The sequence below is a fragment of the Myiozetetes cayanensis genome, unplaced genomic scaffold, assembly GCF_022539395.1.
Source record: "Myiozetetes cayanensis isolate MyiCay16 unplaced genomic scaffold, myiCay2020 scf10, whole genome shotgun sequence".
NCBI classification, from domain to species: Eukaryota; Metazoa; Chordata; class Aves; order Passeriformes; family Tyrannidae; genus Myiozetetes; species Myiozetetes cayanensis.
In genome coordinates this window covers 35,858,017-35,880,167 of record NW_026086605.1, presented here as the reverse complement: position 1 = coordinate 35,880,167, position 22,151 = coordinate 35,858,017, and the positions used below count along the sequence as shown (strand labels likewise).

At 47.5% G+C, this 22,151-nt stretch overlaps 1 protein-coding gene across 7 annotated transcripts in view; it reads right to left on the bottom strand.

Annotated features, from left to right (window-relative positions):
* PCDH15 (protocadherin related 15) overlaps positions 1-22,151 on the bottom strand; it is a 460,568-nt gene that overhangs the window by 31,759 nt on the left and 406,658 nt on the right. For all 7 annotated transcript variants that reach the window (XM_050305502.1, XM_050305496.1, XM_050305499.1 and 4 more), the window contains 4 exons: positions 15,285-15,394; positions 14,890-15,030; positions 8,204-8,331; positions 1,252-1,467 (listed from right to left, as the gene is read on the bottom strand). In XM_050305502.1, the coding sequence (XP_050161459.1) occupies positions 1,252-1,467; positions 8,204-8,331; positions 14,890-15,030; positions 15,285-15,394 (595 nt within the window). The remainder of the gene's footprint in view (positions 1-1,251; positions 1,468-8,203; positions 8,332-14,889; positions 15,031-15,284; positions 15,395-22,151) is intronic.

Below are 22,151 nucleotides of genomic sequence, written 5' to 3'. Positions count from 1 at the left end.
TATTTTAATCCACCATTACTGCCCAAATTGCCTGAGGGTGCCCTATCATGTGGGGAGGTCAGGCATGAGGCCGCCATCCATTACGTTTATTTGGTGAATCCCCGCATAACTCAGAGCCCCAAGTGTTATGGTTCTCATCTGTACCGTTTGACAGCGCTCCCGTGAAGGGGATAACGCACTTCAGCCCATCCACATTATGCTAATATTGAGCCAATCCATCAGGTTGTATGGGCTCTAAAGAAATTTAGCTCTGATGGTTCCTGGGACTGGACTGAAGTCGATGTCCTTTACACAGCGAGACCCCACGAGCTGCAGGCCTGAGGCTGGAGCCAGTTCTGAAACAGTTCTGCTTTCCTGGGAACTCACAAGTGCAGCCTCAGCCCAAAATTATTCCTTGAGATGCCCCTTAGACATGAGCAAGTGAGACAGGGCCAACTAAGATGTGGCCAACAGGGACATGGCCAGCTGGGACATGGAGTCATGGAATCCCAGAATGGTCTGGGTGGGAAGGGACATTAAAAACCATCCCATTCCACCACCTGCCACAGGCAGGGACACCTTCCACCAGCCCAGGCTGCTCCAACCTGGCCTTGGACACTTCCAGGGATCCAGGGGCAGCCACAGCTTCTCTGGGCAACCTGTGCCAGGGCCTGCCCACCCTCACAGCCAGGAATTCCTTCCCAATATCCCGTGTAAACCTTTTTCTTTAAAAGCAAGGTGTATCTGAAAACTCTTGCTAAATTCTTACTTGGGTTCTGTCAAAAAAAAAAAAAAACAAAACAACACCCACCCAACAATCCAAAATAATCAAAATGTGTCCCTTTTTGCCCCTTCCCAATATCCCATCTAACCGTGCCCTCTGGCAGTTTGAAGCCATCCCCCCTTGTCCTGTCCACTCCATCCCTTGTCAATGGTCTCTCTCCATCTTTCTCTTGGCCCCTTCAGGCCCTGGGAGGCCACAGTGAGGTCACCCCAAAGCTTCTCCTCTCCATCTGAACAATCCCAGCTGTCCCAGCCTTTCCTCCCAGCAGAGCTGCTCCATCCTCTGATCCTCTTGGGGCCTCCTCTGGACTCGCTCCTACACGTCCTAAAATCTTTTGCTTTAAAAAGGCAAAGGCTTTATTTCAGTGCCTTAAAAAATTAAGCACACACAGTTCATGGCTTTTCTATAGGTCTGCCTGGAATTCAACTTTACGTGGTGCTTAAATTTCCCCAGGAATTATCCCATAACCATGCCTGGCTCATACTTACAAGCACTTCAGCTTTGCTGCTCAGTCCCTTCCCATAATCGTCGGTGGCAATGACCTGGAACTTGAAATAGGATCTCCTCATGTTCTTGAAGAGCATGGCAGTTTTGATCAGCCCCGTGTAGGCTTCAATCACAAAACCTTCCTTGCCATCCTTGATGGGGGGAATGATGAGTCTGTACTGCATGGCACTGTAATTCCCAGTGTCCTTATCATCAGCCTGAGGGGGAAAAGAAAACAAGCAGAGGCAAACAAGGTAAATTTGCAGGCAAGGAATCATTAACCTTGTCCTTTAAATAAAGTTACATATTGGTCTGGCAAATTCCTTCCACTCTGACATTTAAAACATTAGATCCCAGAGTGCAGATATTGCTGCTGCTTTAAATGGTTCATTTAACTTCGCTGCTCACAGTTTTGCTTTTCCAGCAATTTCTTCCTCCTCTGTTGGCACTAAACTGCTCCATAAGAAAGAAAAAAAATTAAAAAAAAAAAAATAATATAAATTGACTGTTCAAGTCTGCAACACCATGTAAGAACAGTTCAATTCTGAGAAACCTCCACTGCCAAATTCTTGTTGAAAATTCAATATCAAAGAAAAAAAACACCCCAGCAGCTCATTCACAGACTTACACAGTGAGAATATTCTCCCTCTTCTCAGAAACATTCTGCACAGGCAGTTTGGGAGCAAATAAAGATTTACTTTTTTTTTTTTTTTTTTAAGAAAGGAATGAGTGGCATTCCCTGGCACTGCCCTGTTGCTGACTGAGGATGCAGACCTGGCATCCACCAGGCAACCCTGGGAGCTGTCCCACCTTCCCTGTGCCTGCCAGCCCTGCGTGGCCCCATCCTGGTCCTCTCCAGACCTATTCCTTCTGCTCCTGTTGGGCAGCCAGGAGCTGTGCTGTGTTCCTGAGGACCCTTCCAATGCTTTCCCGTGCTCCATGTGGGAAGGGACAGCGAGATGGAAGTTAATTACTGCCTGTACATTGTGAACTCATCGGGCTCGGGCGCCACCTCAGCGTGTGGGACACTTCAGCAGCAATCAGCAGGCTTTTATCACAGCCTTGGCACGGCTTCTGAACCTGTGGCTTAAGCTAATGCTGGAGAAAAAATGGCCCTGACTTCCAAAAGGGGCAGGTCTTGGTGTAAAATCCATGTAAAATCCGTGTAAAATCCCTGCCTTGCCTGATTTAAGAACAAAACATAATCACAGCCTAGTCAGGGCTTGTGGCAGCGTGAGGAGTTCATACAATCACAGAACATCCTGAGCTGGAAGGGACCCACAGGGATCATCCAGTCCAACTCCTGGCCCTGCACAGACACCCCAACAATCCCACCCTGTCCCTGAGAGCATTGTCCAAACCCTCCTGCAGCCCTGGCAGCCTTGGGGCTGTGCCCACTGCCCTGGGGAGCCTGTTCAGTGCCAACCACCCTCTGGGGGAAGAACCCTGTCCTCATATCCAACCTGAGCCTGCCCTGACACAGCTCCAGCCATTCCCTGGGTGCTGTCCCTGGTCCCAGAGAGCACAGATGTGTTTACCCTGACACGCCACTGCTGCTAAAAGGGCTTAATCTGTGCAAGGTCATTAAGCCTTCAGTAGGTGGCCATTAATCATCATTAATTGTTTCCTCACCAGCAGAGAACAACATCTTTAAGGTGGAAATTTTTTACTAACTCCTATTCTGTCTTCATTTTGTGGGATAATTTCCAGGGAATACCAGCAGGGAGATGCTCCGGATCCAGGTACTCAGAGCTGGATGTGCTCTCCATGCTACTCCAGCTCCTGTCGGCCCAGATGGAGCAGACACAACCACACAGCACTTAAATGATAATATCCAGCCTGGTTTAGCTGGAGACAGCAAACACTTTTCAAACAGCACATCACAGAGCTGCAGAGCTGCCCAAAAAATGAGCTCCCACAATGACACCGGCTGTCACTCATCACTGAGGCAGGACTGCTTGAAATGGTCCTCACATCCTCTGGGAATATTTTGCTTGCCTCTAAATTGACAAAGCTTTATCCAGCTCGGCTACCAGAAGCATAAATACAAAATGTGTTAAATTGCTTTTGTTCTCTAGCTCCGGAGCTTGCTTTTAAAATCAGGATTACTGCCTCTTGGGTGATCTCAAACCCCTTTATTAGTGTTTTTAGGAAAGATGGGGGAGGTTAAAAGCTTTCTGAAATGTACCCCATTCTGTCAGTCAAAAAGAGTGAAGACATCAGTGAGCTTTTCCAGAGCACTCCCGCTTTCCAACTGGCACAGGGAAATACAGCCCCAAACCAGCCCCGAGCCAGCAGGCAGGAGCTTGGCAGGTGGATGTCAGGACTAGGCACAGTTTTGGCTTTCCTTTGACAATCACAGTCTGAAGGAAGAACTGGATGTGAAAGCGTGCTGTGTTACAGGATTGTGGAATTGGAGAAGCCCTCCAACATCACCCAGCCCAACCTTTGCCTGCTCCCCACCTCGTCAGCCCGCCCAGAGCCCCGAGTGCCACGGCCAGTCCTTTTCTGAGCGCTTCCACGATGCTCTCCAGCTCCCTGGGCGGCCCCTGCCAATGTTTAACCCCTCCTTCAGCCAAGCAATTTTCCCAGATATCCAACCTGAACACAAAGAAGTGGCTGGACCTAAACACCAAGTTTGATATTTGGACGGTGAGAAAGCAGGACAAAAATTAAAGCAGCACCTCAGCTGTGCCTGGGCACGGGCCCACTGGAAAGGGGCCACTGGAAGGGGCTGTGCCCAGCCTGGGGCAGCCCCAGCCTCTCCCAGGGACCCCTAAAAATCATGAATATACGATAACAATCAAATCTTTCCCTTCAAGCACCTGTTCTTAACCAAACACCAAGGAAATCTTCAAGCTACAACTGAAAGAGCCCACAGGATTGCTATTACTACACAACTAAAGAAATATTCCAAACCAGCCTGAAAACAGAAACAAACCATCCTTGCCAGTGCAGGTGTCCATGCCCCAGGCACAGACACTACCTGGAGCCAGCCTTTCTGAACAAATATCAACACTCAGGAGTCACTGCTTAGAACCAACGAGAAATTAGTCTCGCCGCTGAGTTTGATGCACCAAACTCCAGTGACAGAGGCACTTTAGAAGCGACCAACAACCTCAGCATCAGAGCAACCAACAGCCTCAGCATCAGAGCCATCAACAGCCTCAGCATCGCTGCAGCCCAGGCCATTTCCCTCCCAGAAGCCATCTACACAGAGATGAGCAAAACAGGTGCAGAACAGCCCGGGAAAAGGCTCAGATTCCAGCTGCAAGTATTTTAACTGTGTTGTTTCCATTCCTCCCATCCCCTTCATTGCCAGGCTCAGCTGGGCAGACCCACCAGGGAGAGCTTGTGAGCTGCTGACAGGAACGTACCCAACTTCCCCAACGCACAGGGAGGATGTTTGCTGTTCTTGTAATTTGTCCTGAAGGTAAATATTTTTGACACTTCATTAGGGAGGGATCTACAGCATCTCAAGAGTTGCATTAGGGCTGTCAAAGGAGAGAAAGAGCTGCTCTTAATCTTAACAGAACGGCAGCAAATCTGCCTTTTGTCGTGTGCAAGAAATGCAGATGTCTCCCAAACTCCGCTGTGACTGAGGGCTGATGAATATGGATGATGCTGGGAATTACCAGGCCAAATCCCACCCTCCTGTGACTGAGTGCAGGTGTGCCCACAATGAGGGAGCTGGGCTGGCATCACCTCCAGCTCTCCGGCATTTGGAACGGGTTCCAGCTGGAAGAGGGGAAATTTAGGTTGGATGTAGGGAAGGAATCGTTCCCTGGGAGGGTGGGGAGGCCCTGGCACAGCCTGCCCAGAGAAGCTGTGGGTGAAACAAGATGATCTTTTAGTCCCTTCCAACCCAAAACCACTCCACGATCCTGTGGTTGATTGAAAAGTTATCAAGAGTTATTTTTTTATCGTTTCATTGGAAGAATGAATTCTCTCTTGGAAGATGAAGACCAACAAGCCAATAAGCCTTGGTATGGAAATATATAGGACTCACTGGAGCTGAGTCATGCTGAAAATAAGAGATGAAAATAAATGAGCCAAAATGCACTTTAATGAATAAAACCAGAGGTTAATACTTTAAAAAAAAAATCTTTAAAAAGAAAAAGAAGGGCTAATGACACACCATTATAGCGAAAAGTCAATTCCTGCTGCTAATTTCCCTAAAGATTGTGTTGGTTCTGGTTGTTTTCCTTGAGCAGGTTGAAAACACTGTGTATGTGGCTAAAGGAAGCCTGGTTGGATTTCTGAGGGGGGAAAAACAGGAGTTCCATGAAAATCCCAGTGGCAAAGCAAAATAATTCTACTATAATGAAATGCAAAGCAAAGCTTAATGCACAAAATTCATAAATCAGTAGCTATGAGTGTTACATCTGTTTTTAATTCACATATTCAAGGAGAAAAGCATGAAAAGGCCTTTAATCATGGGAATGGGCTCGTCTGTGTGTGTTGAAAATTTTGGGGAAAGAAAAGGGAATTGCAGAAAAGGGGACTTTGGGAAGCAGGGAGTGGATCCTTGGTTAAAAAGTGTCATTTGCATTAATATATTCCTTTTCTTTTTTCTCCTCAGAGCATCAGTACTTCTCAGCTTTCAGAGGACACTGCTCTCGATCCAATCACCCCCACACAGAATAATTCATATGGTTTATCACTACCCAAATGAATTGTAATTGAAAATGACTTTTGGATAACGATTTGTGGCATTCTGCTGAGCTCCAGCTTCCTTTTCATCTCCTTCGAGCAATCTTACTAAGAATCTAGGGCAAGACAACACATTAGCCTATTCTAAAAGGCTTTTATATTCAAATTAAAATATTTAAGGGAGTGGATGGTGCTGGCAGCAAACCCACTGACCTCACAGAACTTCACAGTGTTGGCCTTGGTCACACGTGGGACTGTTTGGATGATGAGAGAAGTGTTTACCCAACATTGTACTGGTCTCTAAATTCAATCTGTGTGTAATCTGTCCTCACTAACTTCTCTCAGTTCATCTTTTCCTGTTTATCCCATTCATTTTACCCTATTTGATAAAAATAGGAAGAGTTACATCAACTCACACTGCTGCCAAGTGCCTGCCACTGGGATTATGCTTATTAATAAAATTAAATTACAGCCACGGCAAATAAAACAGACACACCCTGTAAATCACATCTAACTGAATCCACACCTGTACACCAGAAATGGGGTAAATGAAATGGGATTCCCTTGTAAATGTTGCTGTAAGAGCTGTGTTTTACAAAACTTTCATCTGCTAAGGTCCCTTCCAACCCAAACCACTCCGGGGTTCCCTGATCCTAATATTCCATATTTGAGGATCATCAAAGCTGTTGTCAGTGACAGGAATATTGAGAATAGGAGGAGAATATCAGTTTCTTTTCAGAATTACTCAGATGATGTGAATTACTGAATGCAGAAGATGAAAGCAAGTGCATCTGAAACTCCTACTAAGAACCTGACTTCCCCAGCAGTATCAAAACCTGGATAATTTCTACAACGTAGAAAGCTCTACATGTAATTTATTAATGTTCTTCTAAATTTCAACCTGGAAAACTACTCTTTTAATTCTGCTCACCTGAGCTGTTCAAGAAAAGACATTCACTTGATTAATTATTCTTCAAATAAACTGGAATGGGGACTGTACTTAACCAACAGTAATTACTTTTCCTTTCTAAAGGCCAGAAAACAAGCTAAGTAGCACTGAGTGCTGAAAACGCTCAGTGCTAGAACAATAAATTACAGCCTGATTCTCTGCAACAAGAGCACTTCCTAATTGCTTCTAATTTTACTCTAACTAAACACACAGTTTGATGCCATCCACTTACAACAACTTCTGGCCTCTGCCTCGTTCCACTCTGCCTGCCAGCAAAGTCAGGCAGGGAGGATTCCGTCAGAAACAGCTGCGAGAAAGCTAAACAGTTTCCCACTCCCCTGCCATTTCTGTTTTGGGAAGGACTGCCAAGAAAAAAAAACGGTGGACAACTCTTTAATAACCTCTGATCTTCTCTATTTCATTCCTGGCGCTCCAAAGCCCATCGTGAGGTCAAACAGAAAGCTGAGCAGGTCATATTTCTGTGCCCTTTCAGGCATAAGCTGGAATCAGCAACTTCAAAGCTATCCCACTAATGTTTAAAGTGAACAGAGATGCTGGAGATCTGCTGAGGGAACAGAATAAAGCCAGAGGAAAGCAGCTGCCTTGGCAGCTCAAGCTGCCTCGAGCACAAAAGACTGTGTCACAAAGGCAGTTTTGATGAAAGAAAAGCATTTTATTGAAGACTTATTGCTTCTACTCTTAGCTATTTTTATGTCTGGTTCTAATTAGATTCTATATATTATATTCCCTTGCAATTTTTTTTTTCTGTTTTTAAAAACCTCACAGTTCATTTTCCTCACAGTTATGTCCCAGTGCAGACCTGAAATTGCTTTGCTGACCTGAAACAGAAACTGTTCTTTCCCTTTTAAAGCCTAAACACGCTGCTGCCAAGAAGTCAGAAAAAAAATGCAGGTAAAAACTGGTGTTGACCACAAAAAAACCCCCAACTTCTAAATATTAATATGGATCTAAAATGAAAGCTGCAAACCCTCATGGGAAATAAAGGCACCTAAAACTCAGTAGGAAAAAACCCTGCTTTTTTAACTCAAAATCATCCCTGTGTCAGTAATTGCTGGAACAGCAGGACGAGGCACGTCAATCAAACCCACACCGATGGGAAACCATCACACTCTTATTCATGCTCAGACACTGATCTCAGCAGCAAAGTGGCCCGTTCTGTGCTCAGTATTCTTGTTCCTAAGAAGAAATACAACCAAAATTGGTGCCAGTGCCTGAGAAGCTCCAGCAGCTGTAGAGGACACATATTTCCAAAATCTCCTGTGACAAATCAAAGCAGTGAGTAAATATTTTCCCACTGCAAGTGAATGCCAGTCAAAAAACTTCGGTCTTACCTTAACTTTAAGCACGGAAGAAAACATTCTGGCATCTTCAGACACCCCTCCAATGTACATTTTTTTGGTGAAGACAGGCACGTGGTCATTTTCATCCTTCACCTCAATGAACACCTTGGCTGTGTTGCCTAAAAGAGGGGAGGAGAAGGGTAAATAGAACAGTTGGTCCTAATTTTGTAATGCCTACTGGCACTCAGGTATCTGCAGCCCAAAGAGATAAAAGTCAGTGCATGGAAAATACTTGAAAAGCAAGTACCTTAGATATCCTAAAATTGGATAATCCCTTTCCCTTTCTGTGAATTATCATTTCTCCATTTGCCATTTTTTTGTGAACAGATCTTGATTTAACTTTTGGAGCTGAAATTTGTGCCTTTATGAGGATAATTCCCATTCTCTGGACACCTGCACCTCACCATCAGGGCTACCTGAATTTGCCCGTGAGCAAAAAGGTGCCATGGATTTCCTTACAAAGCAAGCAATTTGGGTAAAAGACAAGAAAAGACCTGTAGCTAATTTTTTTAAATAACCAGAAAAGCACAAGTAATGGTGTCATACCTTAGTTACACAGATTTTGGTCCCAGTACATGCTCCTAAAAGAGGTAATGAAGGACCAGCACCAGCAGGTCTGCTGCAAACAGCAGCTTGCTTTATAGATTTTAATTATAAAAATTAAATGCAGCTACTTAACAGGTGATTCAGTTCTGCTGTCTGTAAACTCATAAATGGTCACACAACAGCCCTGGCTAAGCAGCCCCAGCACCCAATTAATGTATTGTGTTAATTGGATGCATCCCTAAGCCTGCCCTCCTCCCAGACCTGGCCTGGCCCAGGGGAACTCCACAGGTATTACTTTCCCTGAGAGGTTCCACACAAACCACCACTGTCAATTTGCTTTTGTTAAACAGCTCCTGATCCACCCCGCTGAACAATAAACATCTCCATCCTTCTGCAAGGGAACAACATCCAGCAAAAACTCGGGAGCCAGCGCCAGACAGATTCCACCGCGCAGTAATCTCCACCAACATCTGTTTCTCTCTTCCAGCATTGTGCGATCCAGGAAGATTGCTGGAAATGATGATATCCAGTTCATTAAAACCACATTTGCAAGTGATAAATTGCCTCGCTGCAGAGTTGGTTCTCCCAGCTCCTTTCGGTGCCAGGGTAATTTAAATGTTGCACAGGTGCCACGCTGGGCTGAGTTAGTTACACAACACGGCTCCTCCACCCAGGCTTAGGAGCTGTATCTTCAGGGGGAGAAAATATTTAAACCCAGACTATTTATCAAATGGCCCAAGTCACATTCTGCCTATCTGATGGTCCAACTGATGGGAAACAAATGAGGACTCCAAATAAATAACTGAAATCTGAAAAAAAAAAACCCCACCAACCATTTAAAATGCCATTGATCTGTCCCTGCCCAGCCGTGTGTCCTGGGGACAGGGAGGGCACCAGAGGGGCATTGGAGCAGGGCAGGGAGGGGATCCTGCCCCTCTGGCCAGCCCTGGGCAGGCACATCTGCAGGGCTGGCCCAGCTCTGGCTCCTCAGCACAGCAGGGCCAGGGAGCTCCTGGAAGGTGACTCCCCTCCGGAGATGCCCAAGGGCTGGAGCATCTCTGGGAGCAGCAAAGGCTGAGGGAGCTGGGGCTGTTCAGCCTGCAGAGCACCCCCTGAGAGGGGCCCTCAGCCATGGCTGGCAGGGGCTGCAGGGAGGGGGCAGAGGATGGCCCAGGCTCTGCTCGGGGGGCCCAGCAATGGCACCAGAGCCACGGGCAGGAACTGATGCCCAGGGAGCTCCACCTGCACAGGAGGAAGAACTTCTTGGCTGGGCAGGGACCCAGCCCTGAGCAGAGAGGGGCTGGAGTCTCCTCCCTGGGGATATCCCAGAGCTGTCTGGACACACTCCTGTGCCGTGTGCTCTGGGCTGGCCCTGCTGGAGCAGGGAGGTGGCACCAGATCCCACTGTGGTCCCTTCCAGCCTGGTCCAGCCTGGGGTTCTGTGATCACCTGGTTGGGTGAGGTGGCTCAGCCTCCTTGCAAAGTCTGTGTCACAATTTGCTCAAAAATCCATTTGTTTCATTTGCTGGTGGTTCTCTGAGCTGCCAAAACACTGATTTGTTTAGTGATGCTTTGAAAATGAGAAATGGAAGTTACCACGTTAAGCACAGACCAAATGAAACACCCTGCCCATCCACAGAGCACCGTCAGCATCACACCCCTACCTGCATCTCAGCTTCTGCCTGAGTTTCATACACAGCTGACATGTCCTGCCTTCTGGTAGATGGAGGGGAACGTGGCATCTGTCAGCTCCTCCCTGTGCTGGCCCTTGGCTCCAATTCCAAGCTCCAGCTGGCGGCAGGACACGGCTCCCAGCCAGCCACAGAGGTTGCCTGCCTCTCAGCCTCCCCAGGATCCCTCAGCAGCAGCTGTGCCAGGCGGGGAAGGTTGTGCCAGACCCTTCCCCGTGGGGATTCTCCTGCTTGGTTCAGCAGATATCCCTGAACACGGGGCTCTGGTAATCCCAAAATCCGCCCCCCCTGCCCCTGCAGCGTCCAGCCTGATGGAGAAGGCCACCCAGCTGGAGCACTTCCTTACAGAGGCTGGTTTAGGCTCTGCCATTTGACTGCTTTTTCCTTCATATTCCCAATTTGTTGCTGCTGCCTGTGTGTGGCTCCAATCCTCTTTGCATCCACTGTGAGGACAGGGATCCTCAAAGGGTGTCAACAGTCACACTCACCTTCCACAGGAGAAATTGTACATCCTCCTACATGGAAAACCTTCCATCTTGGGTATTCCAGATCTGGAATCCAGCTCCAGTTACATTCTTTTCTTTTTAATGGATTCCAGGAGTCGAAACCAGGATTTACTCCTCCGTGCGACTTCTTGGGAGACCTCACAGAGCCAAAGAATAACTCTTACTGCTATGACTGAGTTACCTAAACAGCTGGCCAGGTGAAAGAAGAAACAGCCCCTTTGCCTGGACAAAGCAGCACAGGCTGCCAAGGGGGACAAAAAGGAGCAAAGAAAATTGATTTTGTGCCACCTCAGTCTCCTGCAAGGTCCCTGTGTGCCCTTTCCCAGCCCCTGGAGATGAGCTGCAGAGCACAGAGAGCACAGAACTGCAGCTGCCTCTGAGCCACCTTGGGTTTATAAGAACCAGCTAAATAACCACTCCGAGACCAGAAGGCCTTTGGATCTTTGAGCTTCTGGGATTTGCTTAAGGAGAGTGAAAAGCAGAGGAACCTCTGAAACACCCAAAACTACTAAACCACGAATGAGCTAACACGGAAACCAAACCCAACAGGGACCCCAGGGAGCCGCTCACAACTCATGTGTAGCAGCACTTCACTGCCAGGAGCTCCTCCCAGTGTGTGCAGAGCATTTCATTTCCAGAAGTTTCTCCCCAGCACTCTTGCTGAAAACCCTTCCCCAGCATCCCCGCTTATCCAAGTGCCGCATCCATTCACTTCTCACCAGGCTGCAGAAATGAAGCTGAACTAAAGCAATGCTTTTTGGACACTGGGACAGCATCAGTGATGCTTGGAGTGTCCCCTGATTGGTTTTACACAAGGCTTCCCCACCCAACAGCACTGCCCTTGTCTTTTGGAACACGCCAAACCAGCCACCGATCCAGCTGCAAAGACAATTTATGCAAAGATAATTTAACGTCAGTCCCTGCCCCTCGAAAAGCAGGGGCTCTTCTGCAGGAGGCAGCAGCAGATTCTTCCCTTTAAAAGCGCATTTGAATCACAGTGGGAATGAGATTTGTAATTTGTCAGGGTTCAGCAGCACTTTGCTCCTGCCTTGCAAGTGCTGGAGCAGACTCGGGGCTTTGGCAGGTGAGCCGCACTGAGCTGCAGCTGCTCCATCTCACCCTCCTCAGCTTGGCAGAGCCAAATAGGAACGAGCACTGAGTATTTGTTCAGTGGCTTTTTGATCTAAATCAGCCCATAAAGCTCCTCATGGGCTGCCCCTGATCCAGAATGGTGCAAAAAGAACCCGTGACAAGGCACGAACAGCGACGCATTTGGAACGGCACCGATCCAAGTTCTGATTGAAATCCACATAAAACCTCCATTTTCTACCACATAAATAACTGAATGAGAGCTCACATTTTATGTGGTCTCTCTAAAACGCACTCAATACACCTAAAGAAATTCGAGGTTTGCCCCAAAACTGCCAGGAATCAGCCACAGCTCTGCAGGCTCTGTAGTGTACTGTGTCCATCTGGTGGGGACTCCAAACCTCCCTGGGCAGCCCCTGCCAGTGCCTGACCACCCTTTCTAGCAAGAAATTCCTGCTGATGTCCAACCTGAGCCTCCCCTGGCACCGCTGGAGGGGATACATCATTTCAGAGGCTCCAAAGTCCTCGGTGGTGCATTAATTCTGCTTCGTCTCCTCCCGCTGGAGCTCATCAATTCAGTGCCCCCAGACTCTGGAGCAGAATTTAACCTGATTAAAACTCATCAAAAATGAACAAGGTGCTGAGAAAATGGAAAGGAAGACATTGTGGAAATGTAGGAATCAAACCCAGGGGTCAGGAGGTCTCCATTACAAAGACATAAGTGATTTAGCTGGCCAGATACTTGTAAAGTATTTAAAATATATATATATCCACTAAATTCTTTGGCTCTCCATGCAGCACAGGGCATATTCCAAGCCTGTAGGCTGCAGCCTATTCCCCAGTTTTATGGCATGTCCCCAAATACCTAAGCCCCTTCAACCAATATGGGATCACAGAATCCCAGAATGGTCTGGGTTGGAAGGGACCTGAAAGCTCATCTTGTTCACCCCCTGCCATGGGCAGGGACACCTTCCACTAGCCCAGGCTGCTCCAAGCCCCATCCAGCCTGGCCTTGGACACTCCCAGGGATCCAGGGGCAGCCACAGCTCCTCTGGGCACCCTGTGCCAGGGCCTGCCCACCCTCCCAGGGAACAATTCCTTCCCAATATTTCATCTAACCCTGTTCTCTGTCAGTTTGAAGCCATTCCCCCTTGTCCTGGTAATACAGGCTCTCACAAAAAGTCACTCTCCACCTTTCCTCTTGGCCCCTTCAGGTCCTGCAAGGTCACAGCGAGGTCACTCCAAAGCTTCTCCTCTCCATCTGAACAATCCCAGCTCTCCCAGCAGAGCTGCTCCATCCCTGACCATCTTGGTGCCTCCTCTGGACTCTCTCACAGCTCCCTGTCCTTGCTGTGCTGTCCCCAGGGCTGGGGCAGCTCTGCAGGGGGTCTCACCCACCTTTAAGAACCTTCAAAATCTGGGTGGCTTTTTCTCGTAAAAAACCCTCAGGCTCTGAACTCTGGGGGCCACAACCAGCAGCGTGGGAAAGGCTCAGTGTGTCACCTGTCACCTCTGACCATGGCAGGTGGCACTTTGTCACCCTGCCAGGGTGCCCAGAGCGAGCAGCCAAAGCAGAAGGAGCTGGCACAGCTCACTCCTCCCTGCAGCACAGGAGAAACAGAGACCCCCTGTGCTCTGAGCTCTCTGTGCCTGGGCACAGGCACCATGGATTGTCTCTGGGGAGAAGGTGACAGACTGATGGGAGTTCCTGTGCCCTGGGCTGGCCATGCAGCCCTCCCTGGGAGCAGGGATCAAATCCAAGGCCGTGGCAGCACCACCCCTGCAGCATCAGACAGCCAGCAACGCTTCCAAAGATGCACTTGGACTCAAATTGCTCCTTATGTTACTAAGGGTTCCCAAAAATGATGAGAAGGTTTAATTATGCACCCACTTTGTAAGATCTCACTGATGTTTAGGAACAATCTGGGATTGACATTTTGGTTATGGTATCTCCCTGGACTGACAACTAACTAAATAATGGTTATTCTCCTAAAACTGAAGTCTGAAGTAAATCTGAACTCCATTTGCAGTCCCTGGATTCCAAATACCAGTGTGATTCCCTTTTGAGAATGAATTAGGCACACACAGCAGCAGGCACCCAAAGCCAGGCCTCAAGGGACTCCTCAGCTCCAAAACACACCCATGATGCTCCTTAACAGAAAAAAACCCCTGACACATGGAGACCAAAAAATACAGAAATAAAATTGGGCAAGAACAGTAGATGTAAAAACATCTACCAAAATACTTTCCTTACAAGGTTTGGGGCTTTTTTTTGAACTCCGAACCAACTGTGAGTTAAATAGGAAGCGGTACAGGACTGGCAAAGCGAGCCACGGGTTTGAAAGCCAGACTCCCTGGACAATTTCCTTAGAGGGAGGATGATAAAAGTAATCAAAAGACATTTCAGAAAAAAAACCACACCCTGAGATGGAGCCAAAGCAAACCTGCTGGGAATCAACTCCTTCCTGCCTGTCTGTTCCCCATCCTCTTGGGAGCATCCCAACCCTTGGTGAGGTGTCACCAGCCCAGTTTGGGCTGTGCAATGTGTTTGTGAAAAAGTAACTGTGCCACTCCATCACATAACCCCCCAATGACACTGAAAATGTACAGTTTGTGCCATCAACTCTCTCTTTATACATCAACATGACTTTTGGCTGTGTCACCTAGACCTATATGGAGATAGTTTGTGAGGATTTACCTCAAAACTGACCAGGAGGTCAGGCTGGGAGATCCATCATCACCCTCACGTCTCCGGCAGCACAACAAGGTCACTGCCTCACCCTCATCAAACAAAACACCCCTCTGCGTGAAAAAGACATTTAAAAGGCACGATTTTCCCACTTACTCTTGGAAGGGACCCGCAGGTTGGATCTCACCACCTGCAAGGAATCTGCCTGGACCCGCAGCTCGTAGCTCGTCACGCGTTCGTAATCCAGGGCCTTCTTAACGGAGATCACACCCGTCCTGTTATTGATGGCAAACACATCTGAAAGCCAGCAAAACACGAGACATTTCAACTGCAAGCCTGCAAATTAATTTGATCTTTAGCTCATCTCTAAAAGGTGGGATTTCACCTCCGGGTTGGACTCGCCCTCAGAGGCCTTTCCTAACCTCGACCCTTGCGTGATTCCCCTCAGCAGCAGCTTTACTTCTCGACACTTTCTCACAAGGCTTCTGGTGCCCACACCAGGCTGGGCATCACCCCAGAGGCCGAAATATTCCCGTGGGTGTTGTACTCACCCTCCTCGTTCCCCGACACGATGGAGTACACGACCGTCTGGTTCAGGGCGGCCGCGGTGACGACGGCCACCACGGTTCCTCTGGGGGCACTTTCACTCACCGGGGGGGGTCTGCAGAGGGGAACAAAAGGATTGGGGTTACATCCCCCTTGCCTGAACAGCAGGTTGGCAGTTTCCTCCGTCTATCAGGCTGCCAAAGGGAGAGGATCTGTTATTTAAGGAAACCACGTTAAAAAGGCAAATGCTGACCCTCTGTGCAAATGCAAAAACCAGGGAAAAGGTCCAAGTGAGGGGGCAACACAAACATCTAATGGTTCTTTGATATGAGAAATGGAAAAGAAGGGAAATGGAAAAGAAACTGAAACAAAAGAACCAGCACAGCCTGAAAAACTAGGAGGAAATAACAGGGTGCCCAGAGAAGCTGTGGCTGCCCCTGGATCCCTGGAAGTGTCCCAGGCCAGGTTGGACGGGGCTTGGAGCAGCCTGGGCTGGTGGAAGGGGTCCCTGACATGGCAGGGGGTGGCACTGGATGGGCTTTAAAGCCTCTTCCAACCCAAACCACTCCATTATTCTCTGATTCTGCACAGACACAACTTTTAAGCGTTGAGTACATTTTAAGCACTGAGCACAATTTATGTCAATAAAGAAGAAGAAAACCACAACAATTACACCACTAATACTTGGGTATCTCACAATCTCCATTCCCTGCAGGCACTGAACAGGGAGCATCTCACACTCAGCACTGTTCCAGCGTGTCTAAATAATGAGTGTCTTCCTGAAACTCACCAAAGAATTACTTCACTTCTCCTCTTCTATTTCCCAAATCCCACCTCCTCAGAAAATGTGAGGAGGAACATTTTGAGATGCTGTCTCCTCAGGGAAACTGTAACTACTTCAGAAAGAACAAAGAGTCTTTAAACCAATCTGAACAATTTGAACCAAGAGAAGTGAGGCCACTCGAGCTCCTCTCCAGTCAAACATTCCGATTTTCATCATGGCAAGCAAAGGTTGAATTCATGCCTAAAACTCTTAAAAAAAACAATTTGAAAGGATTTTTTTTTTTTTTTACACTCAGCCATAAATGCAGATTTTTTTTTTCATTATTCTGGGATTTCATGAATCCCAGGTCACAGTCCTAACTACTGGACCCAAATCTTTGCCATTACCCTCTAAGAAACAGGCAATCTGCCCTTGAACTCTGCCTTACAAACACCCCCTTTGGGATGAATATTGCCTTGAACATCCTAGAAAGAGGCTGAGACACCGAATATGAATCATGTAATATTGGCTGTATCGAAACACTGACCTCCCCTTTGTTTTTCAGAGGAGGAGGTGATGGTAAATTCACTTTTACCCAAACACACCTGCCCGGAGCAGATCCCTCTGGCTCCCACCCTTCTTGCCTCTGCCATCAGCGGGAGAAATAAAATTCCTCATTGCCCTTGATTTATTAAGCTGTAAAACCACTGCCATGAAGTGCTTATTAATGTGCATTTCACCAGTGCAAAGGGTGATCTTAGAGACAGGGGGAAAAGGCTGTCAAACCTGGAAGCATTTCAAGCCGGGCTTCTTCTGATGAGGTCAGCAAGGAAAATGTTGCGTTACATATTATGCTGGTTTGTTTTCCTTCTGAATGTGTATGATTGGAAAACAAACAAACAACCAAACAACCACCCAAATTTCATTTCAAGCACACTGTCAGGGTATTTTTAGTGGCAATGGCCTCGTAGCTCCCCCTCTGCCACGGCTGAACTCGGTGCATTGACAAATCGACAACAATTAGGGAGAGGTTTTGTGTTTGCTCCGAGAGGCTCTGGAGGGAGGGGCAGGAACCCCCCACGGTAATGGCTGGGATTTCATTCCCCTGAGTGGACTCCAGGGACTGGGATCAATGGGAACAGCGCAGCAGCTGCAGAAAACACTCAGCTCCTCTCTTCAGAGCACGAACTGGAGAGGAGCAAAGAGGCAAAACCCAAGACCATTCAAGTGACAATGTCCCGGTTTTTCTCCTGTACCACAAGCTCTAATAAGCCTTCCTGGGGAATAAGTTTCATTATTTTCTGTTTTGAATGACTAAGGTGTAAAAGGGTGCTTTTGTTTCTTTTGAAGTGGAGGACACGCTATCTGAAGCTGGTTTAGGGCACAGGCAGGGGGCTTTTTTTATGCAATAATTTTGTGCCCCTTCCCCAGCTCTGTTCCCTTCCCTGGACTTGCTCTGAAATAGTTTGATATCCCTCTGGGATGTGGGATTTCTAATATCCCTCCCCAAAAGACTTCCCTGCATGGGGCTCCACATTCACCCAGGCCCTGGATGTAAGAAGAGTCCTTGCCATGACCTGATGATCCACTTGCACCCCATAAAGCCTGGGGTGAAATGGGGCAAAGAGCAATAAACACCCACTTTTAGCTTCTCCTCTCTCCCTTTTCCTTTGCTGAACATGCCAGACTCACAGCCATTTTTCAATTTGCCTGGGATCCAAGAGGCTGCAAATTCACCATGAAACTTGCCTATCTCCCACAGCACGAACGGGAGATTTAATAAAAAAATCAAATTTAAAAGCAGCAAACCCAATAATAATTTGGAAAATTGGTTTAGCAGTGAAGTTTAATAGCGTGATGTGCATGGACTCCATATTAGACACTGCAGCCAAATCTGTTTTGTGGACTTGATAGTTTATATGTATGTTTTTCACAGCATATTGTAATTGCATTTTTATATATATTTATATTTTAATTGATGGAGGTCCACAAGAACAGCTCAGAACTTAAGTTTTATTGTTGTTTAATGACACTGTTCAGATTATCCCCTCAACTTGATTAACACTGAGGGTATTTTTTACTCAATCCATCAAATTTTTGGGTTCCTGGAGATGCAACTGTAACTGTCTCAACAGTTTGTCAGAGACAGTGATTATTTTTATTTTTTTCTGGAAAAGAATATTTTCTTCTTAATTAAATGTACTTTTCAAGCATTTGGCTTCAAAGTTTCCCAAAAAGGATCCCATATTCCTTACTGGACTAAAAATCCTCCTTTTCTGTCTCAGTTCTCAGAGTGGTTGGAGACACCCTGACCTTTTCCATGGTATTTATCTCTGGAACAGATGATGGGGGAGTCTGGACACTGCTCCAGTGAACCCCTGTCATAACCAATCTTCCTGCATTAAAGGATGTGAAAACAGGAATATTCCTGTCAGAGTCACTGCAGAGGCAAAAAGAAAAAGGAGGAAAAAACCTCCCACCAAGCACAACACAAGACACATTCCCATCCTGGAACTGCTCAGAGTGACGGGATAAATTCCAAGCCTGCCCTCTTGCCACACCAAGAGGGTTTAATTCTATTAAGATGGATTATTTCTATCCCATTTCCACACCCCAGAGCGATTTATTTCTACGTTTCAGTAACTGCCACGCGATGCTGAGAGCCCTGCCCCTCGTCCTCACCCAGCACAGCGAGGAAGGTGCCCTGCCCAGCATTTGCTGAAGAAATAACTTAATTTTCTTACACAACCACACGTTATTTAGTTTTCTATTACAAACCAAGTAAGTGCCAGGAGAAAAAAAACAAACAAACACACCATAAAGCAGCGATTCCTAAAGCAAAACCACACATCTTTTCCTGAAGCCAAGCTGTCACTGTCACCGTGCAGGATTCCCCATTCCCTGTTTCCCAGTGAGGATACAAGAACTGACTGCACAGCAACAAACCAGAGAACTGGGAAAAGTCTCTTGGAGTAAAACACTTCCATTCGATCCCTGCTGCAGCTCCCCAAGTTTGCTTTGTGAAATCCTAGGACACGGGACAGTTTGCCTTGGATGGCGTTTGCCTGCAACACCGAAGGATTTAATTAGGTGGAAAACATCCCACTGTCCCTTCCACGGGGGGAGAGAGGAGCCCACACGTCCCAAAATCCCCCTTTTTAGGCAGAACACATTTTCACAGCAGAGCGTGGTTACTGGTAGAGACATAAAATTCCACACTACATTTACAGCGAGTAATAGCCTCCAATTCCCAGCCTCACATACCTCCCCATAAAACTTCACATTGCTGTACAACTGGACACAGCTTTTCCAGCAGGTCGGGGACCTATAATGCAACACTAACAGAAGCTGTAAGTTTCCAGTATTTTCCTTTTTTCCTGCTCTGCAATGGCTGAACACCTGTTTAATGTGCCCACAGGCAATAATTAGGAAGCAATGACGCTGCTCTTGGTTAACATTTCATTCCCTGCTCCAGCAGCACATTCCTATTAGCAATGACCTTCCAGTTGCAGAGGATGTGCTATTTACTAATTACCAAAACAGCAAAAAGATCCCAAATCCCTTTGAACTTTTACTTTTTGAAAATGAGAACGTGCTCATAGAGAGGACAGGCTTGCTAAGAAAAAAAAAAATCTATATTCTTCTGAGGTTTGCTTCACATCTGGTCTTCGCTGCTTTGTAGTGCTACTAATTAATAGCTGTTAATTAAGAAACAAAAGTGTTGCCATTAGGTGTCGGGAAGAAATGGAAACTTCTGGATCAATTCCTTGCTCCGAAGCTCAGTCCAGAGGTGACCTGGGCGGAGCCATCGGGACAGGAGAAATAACAGCTTGGGAAAGGGCCACTCAGAATCAGGGGGTTGACTTTCCCAGGCAAGTGACTTATTTGGTTTATTGGGTTATTGACCTTTTTATTGTATTACCCAGAGAGGCTCTGGCTGTCTCATCCTTGGATGGGCTTTAAGGCTTCAAAGCCCCTTCCAACTCAAACCTTGCTGGGGTTCTCTGACTGTCTTTGCAGAGATGTGGTTGCTGCACTGGTACAAAGCAGATTGAGATCAGCCAGCATCAAAATCCTGAGTAAGTGGTGGGACTTGTCACGGCCTGTTTGGGCAGCGATGCACGAAGCCTCCCGTGCCTCGGTCTGGCACCCCTGCCCTCATCACCCTGCTGTGTCCTTGCTCTCCAGGCTGTCACAGCAGCTGGGGAGGGTGGAAGTCTCCGTTCCCACTGCTGACAAGCACCCCATGCATCCCTCAGGGTGCTGGTTCCTCCCTGTGCCATCAGTGCTTTGGAAAACCAGGGGAATCCGACTGAGCGCCAACCACCCTGCCACTCACCCCACAACAGTGTGGGGAGAGGAGCAGCATCAGCAACGTCCTTCCCCGGCAGCTGAAAGGTCAGCTGGGCTCAGGGTGGACCAGCCTTCTCCAATTAAATGTCCACAGTACTTTGATTCTTTTGGATTTTTGCCTCTTTTCTTCACACTTTGCGTTTCTGTGGAACAAGGCTTGGCTTGGAAAACACTTTATTTACCAGGCACTGCTGCTGTCAGCTCTCCAAAGTCATCTTTAACGTCCAAAACAAGGACAGACAAGGGTCCACACTGCTAATGCAGCTAAACTCCTTCCTCTGCTTCTGAGAGGGTGTGAGTGCTGGGAGAGGAGGGCTGTCCCAAAGCCTGCTTGGCCTTCACCTTCCAGTCCCCACCGGAGGAGCCGGCTGGTTCAGCTGATCCCTCTCCGGTGTCCCCTGAGGTCCATCTATCGCAGCCACCAGGAAGGAGCTGCATTTTAGGACTCCCCTGTCATAAAGCAACTGCTCCACCCTGTATTTTCCTGCTCTCAGAGCCTCAGCTGCCCTTTGCTGTTTGGTATGTACAGCACAGCAGCAGCCAGAAGTCTCCGGTATAATTTACAATCCAAACAGAGAAGGTGGGGGCAAAAGAGACTCATTAATTTGCCCCCAGTTATGCAATAATGCAGAGTGAATGAATGCAAATCTCTGACTGCGCCTCCTTGACTGCTGCCTCCTGTGGAAGTCACTTTAGGATGGAGGTAATAATCAATCAAAGCCTCCCTTGGTGTGAAGAGGGCTGCAAGCAGAGCCCCCAGTGTGCTGCTGTACTTCTGGCAGAGCTCAGAGCTGCCAGACCAACAGCTCAAGGCAGAGTGGCACTTTTATCTCCCTTTTTGCTCAGGCCATCTGGTCCCTCTCTCCTGTATTTTGTATTTATTTCTGATTTTGTAATACATGCTGCAGCTTTGCTCTGTCAAACTGTTCAACTGTGACCTTTTCCTAAATACACAGAAAGGAAGTTTGTAAAACAGCTCGAAGACAACGCTGGAATCATCCAGATTATGATAATTAAACAAGCAAAGATCAATTCTAATCCACTCCAAAGCCACTAATTCTCAATCCTCCAGAAATTCGAGCACCCACATCCCACAGTTTATCATTTTGCTGTCATTTACCCCAAAGATATCCTATGTCAGCTTGAAAAGAAGGTGCTGTGAAAGCTGCCAGTTCCAGCCTGAATCACCTGTCAAGAAACCAAATACAAAGCGCAGCCTGCAGAGCGTGACAGATCCTGAAAACCTCGGGAATCAGCACTGGTCCCTCTCCAGAATGTCTGAGAGGGTCTCAGAGCTGGACCAGAACGTTCTGGGGTTGTTTTCATGTCATTTCTGACACTGAAGAAAACAAGTGACCGCCCTCTCCTGTTTCCCTGTACCCCCTGCAGACCCTGGGAGGTGCTGTGAGGTCTCCACACAACCTCCTCCTCTCCAGGCTGAGCATTCCCAGCTCTCCCAGCCTGTCTCCACAGGGGAGGTGCTCCAGTCCCCTCAGAAACTTCTGGACCCTCCTCTGGACTTGCTCCAACAGCAAGGTTGCTCCAGCAGCAACCTCCATGCCCTGCTGTGTTTGAAATCACAGCCACAGTGATTGCAGCATTTGTATTTGCTGCATTACCTAAATTACACTTCATACCTCTGGAGATCCCCAATAAACTACAGGGAGCAGCAGGAATAATCTCCCTCTCGAAAAATCCTGCAGCAAAGGACTATAATTAAATGCAAACTTCGTCATTTTGCACTGTTCCTTCGGAT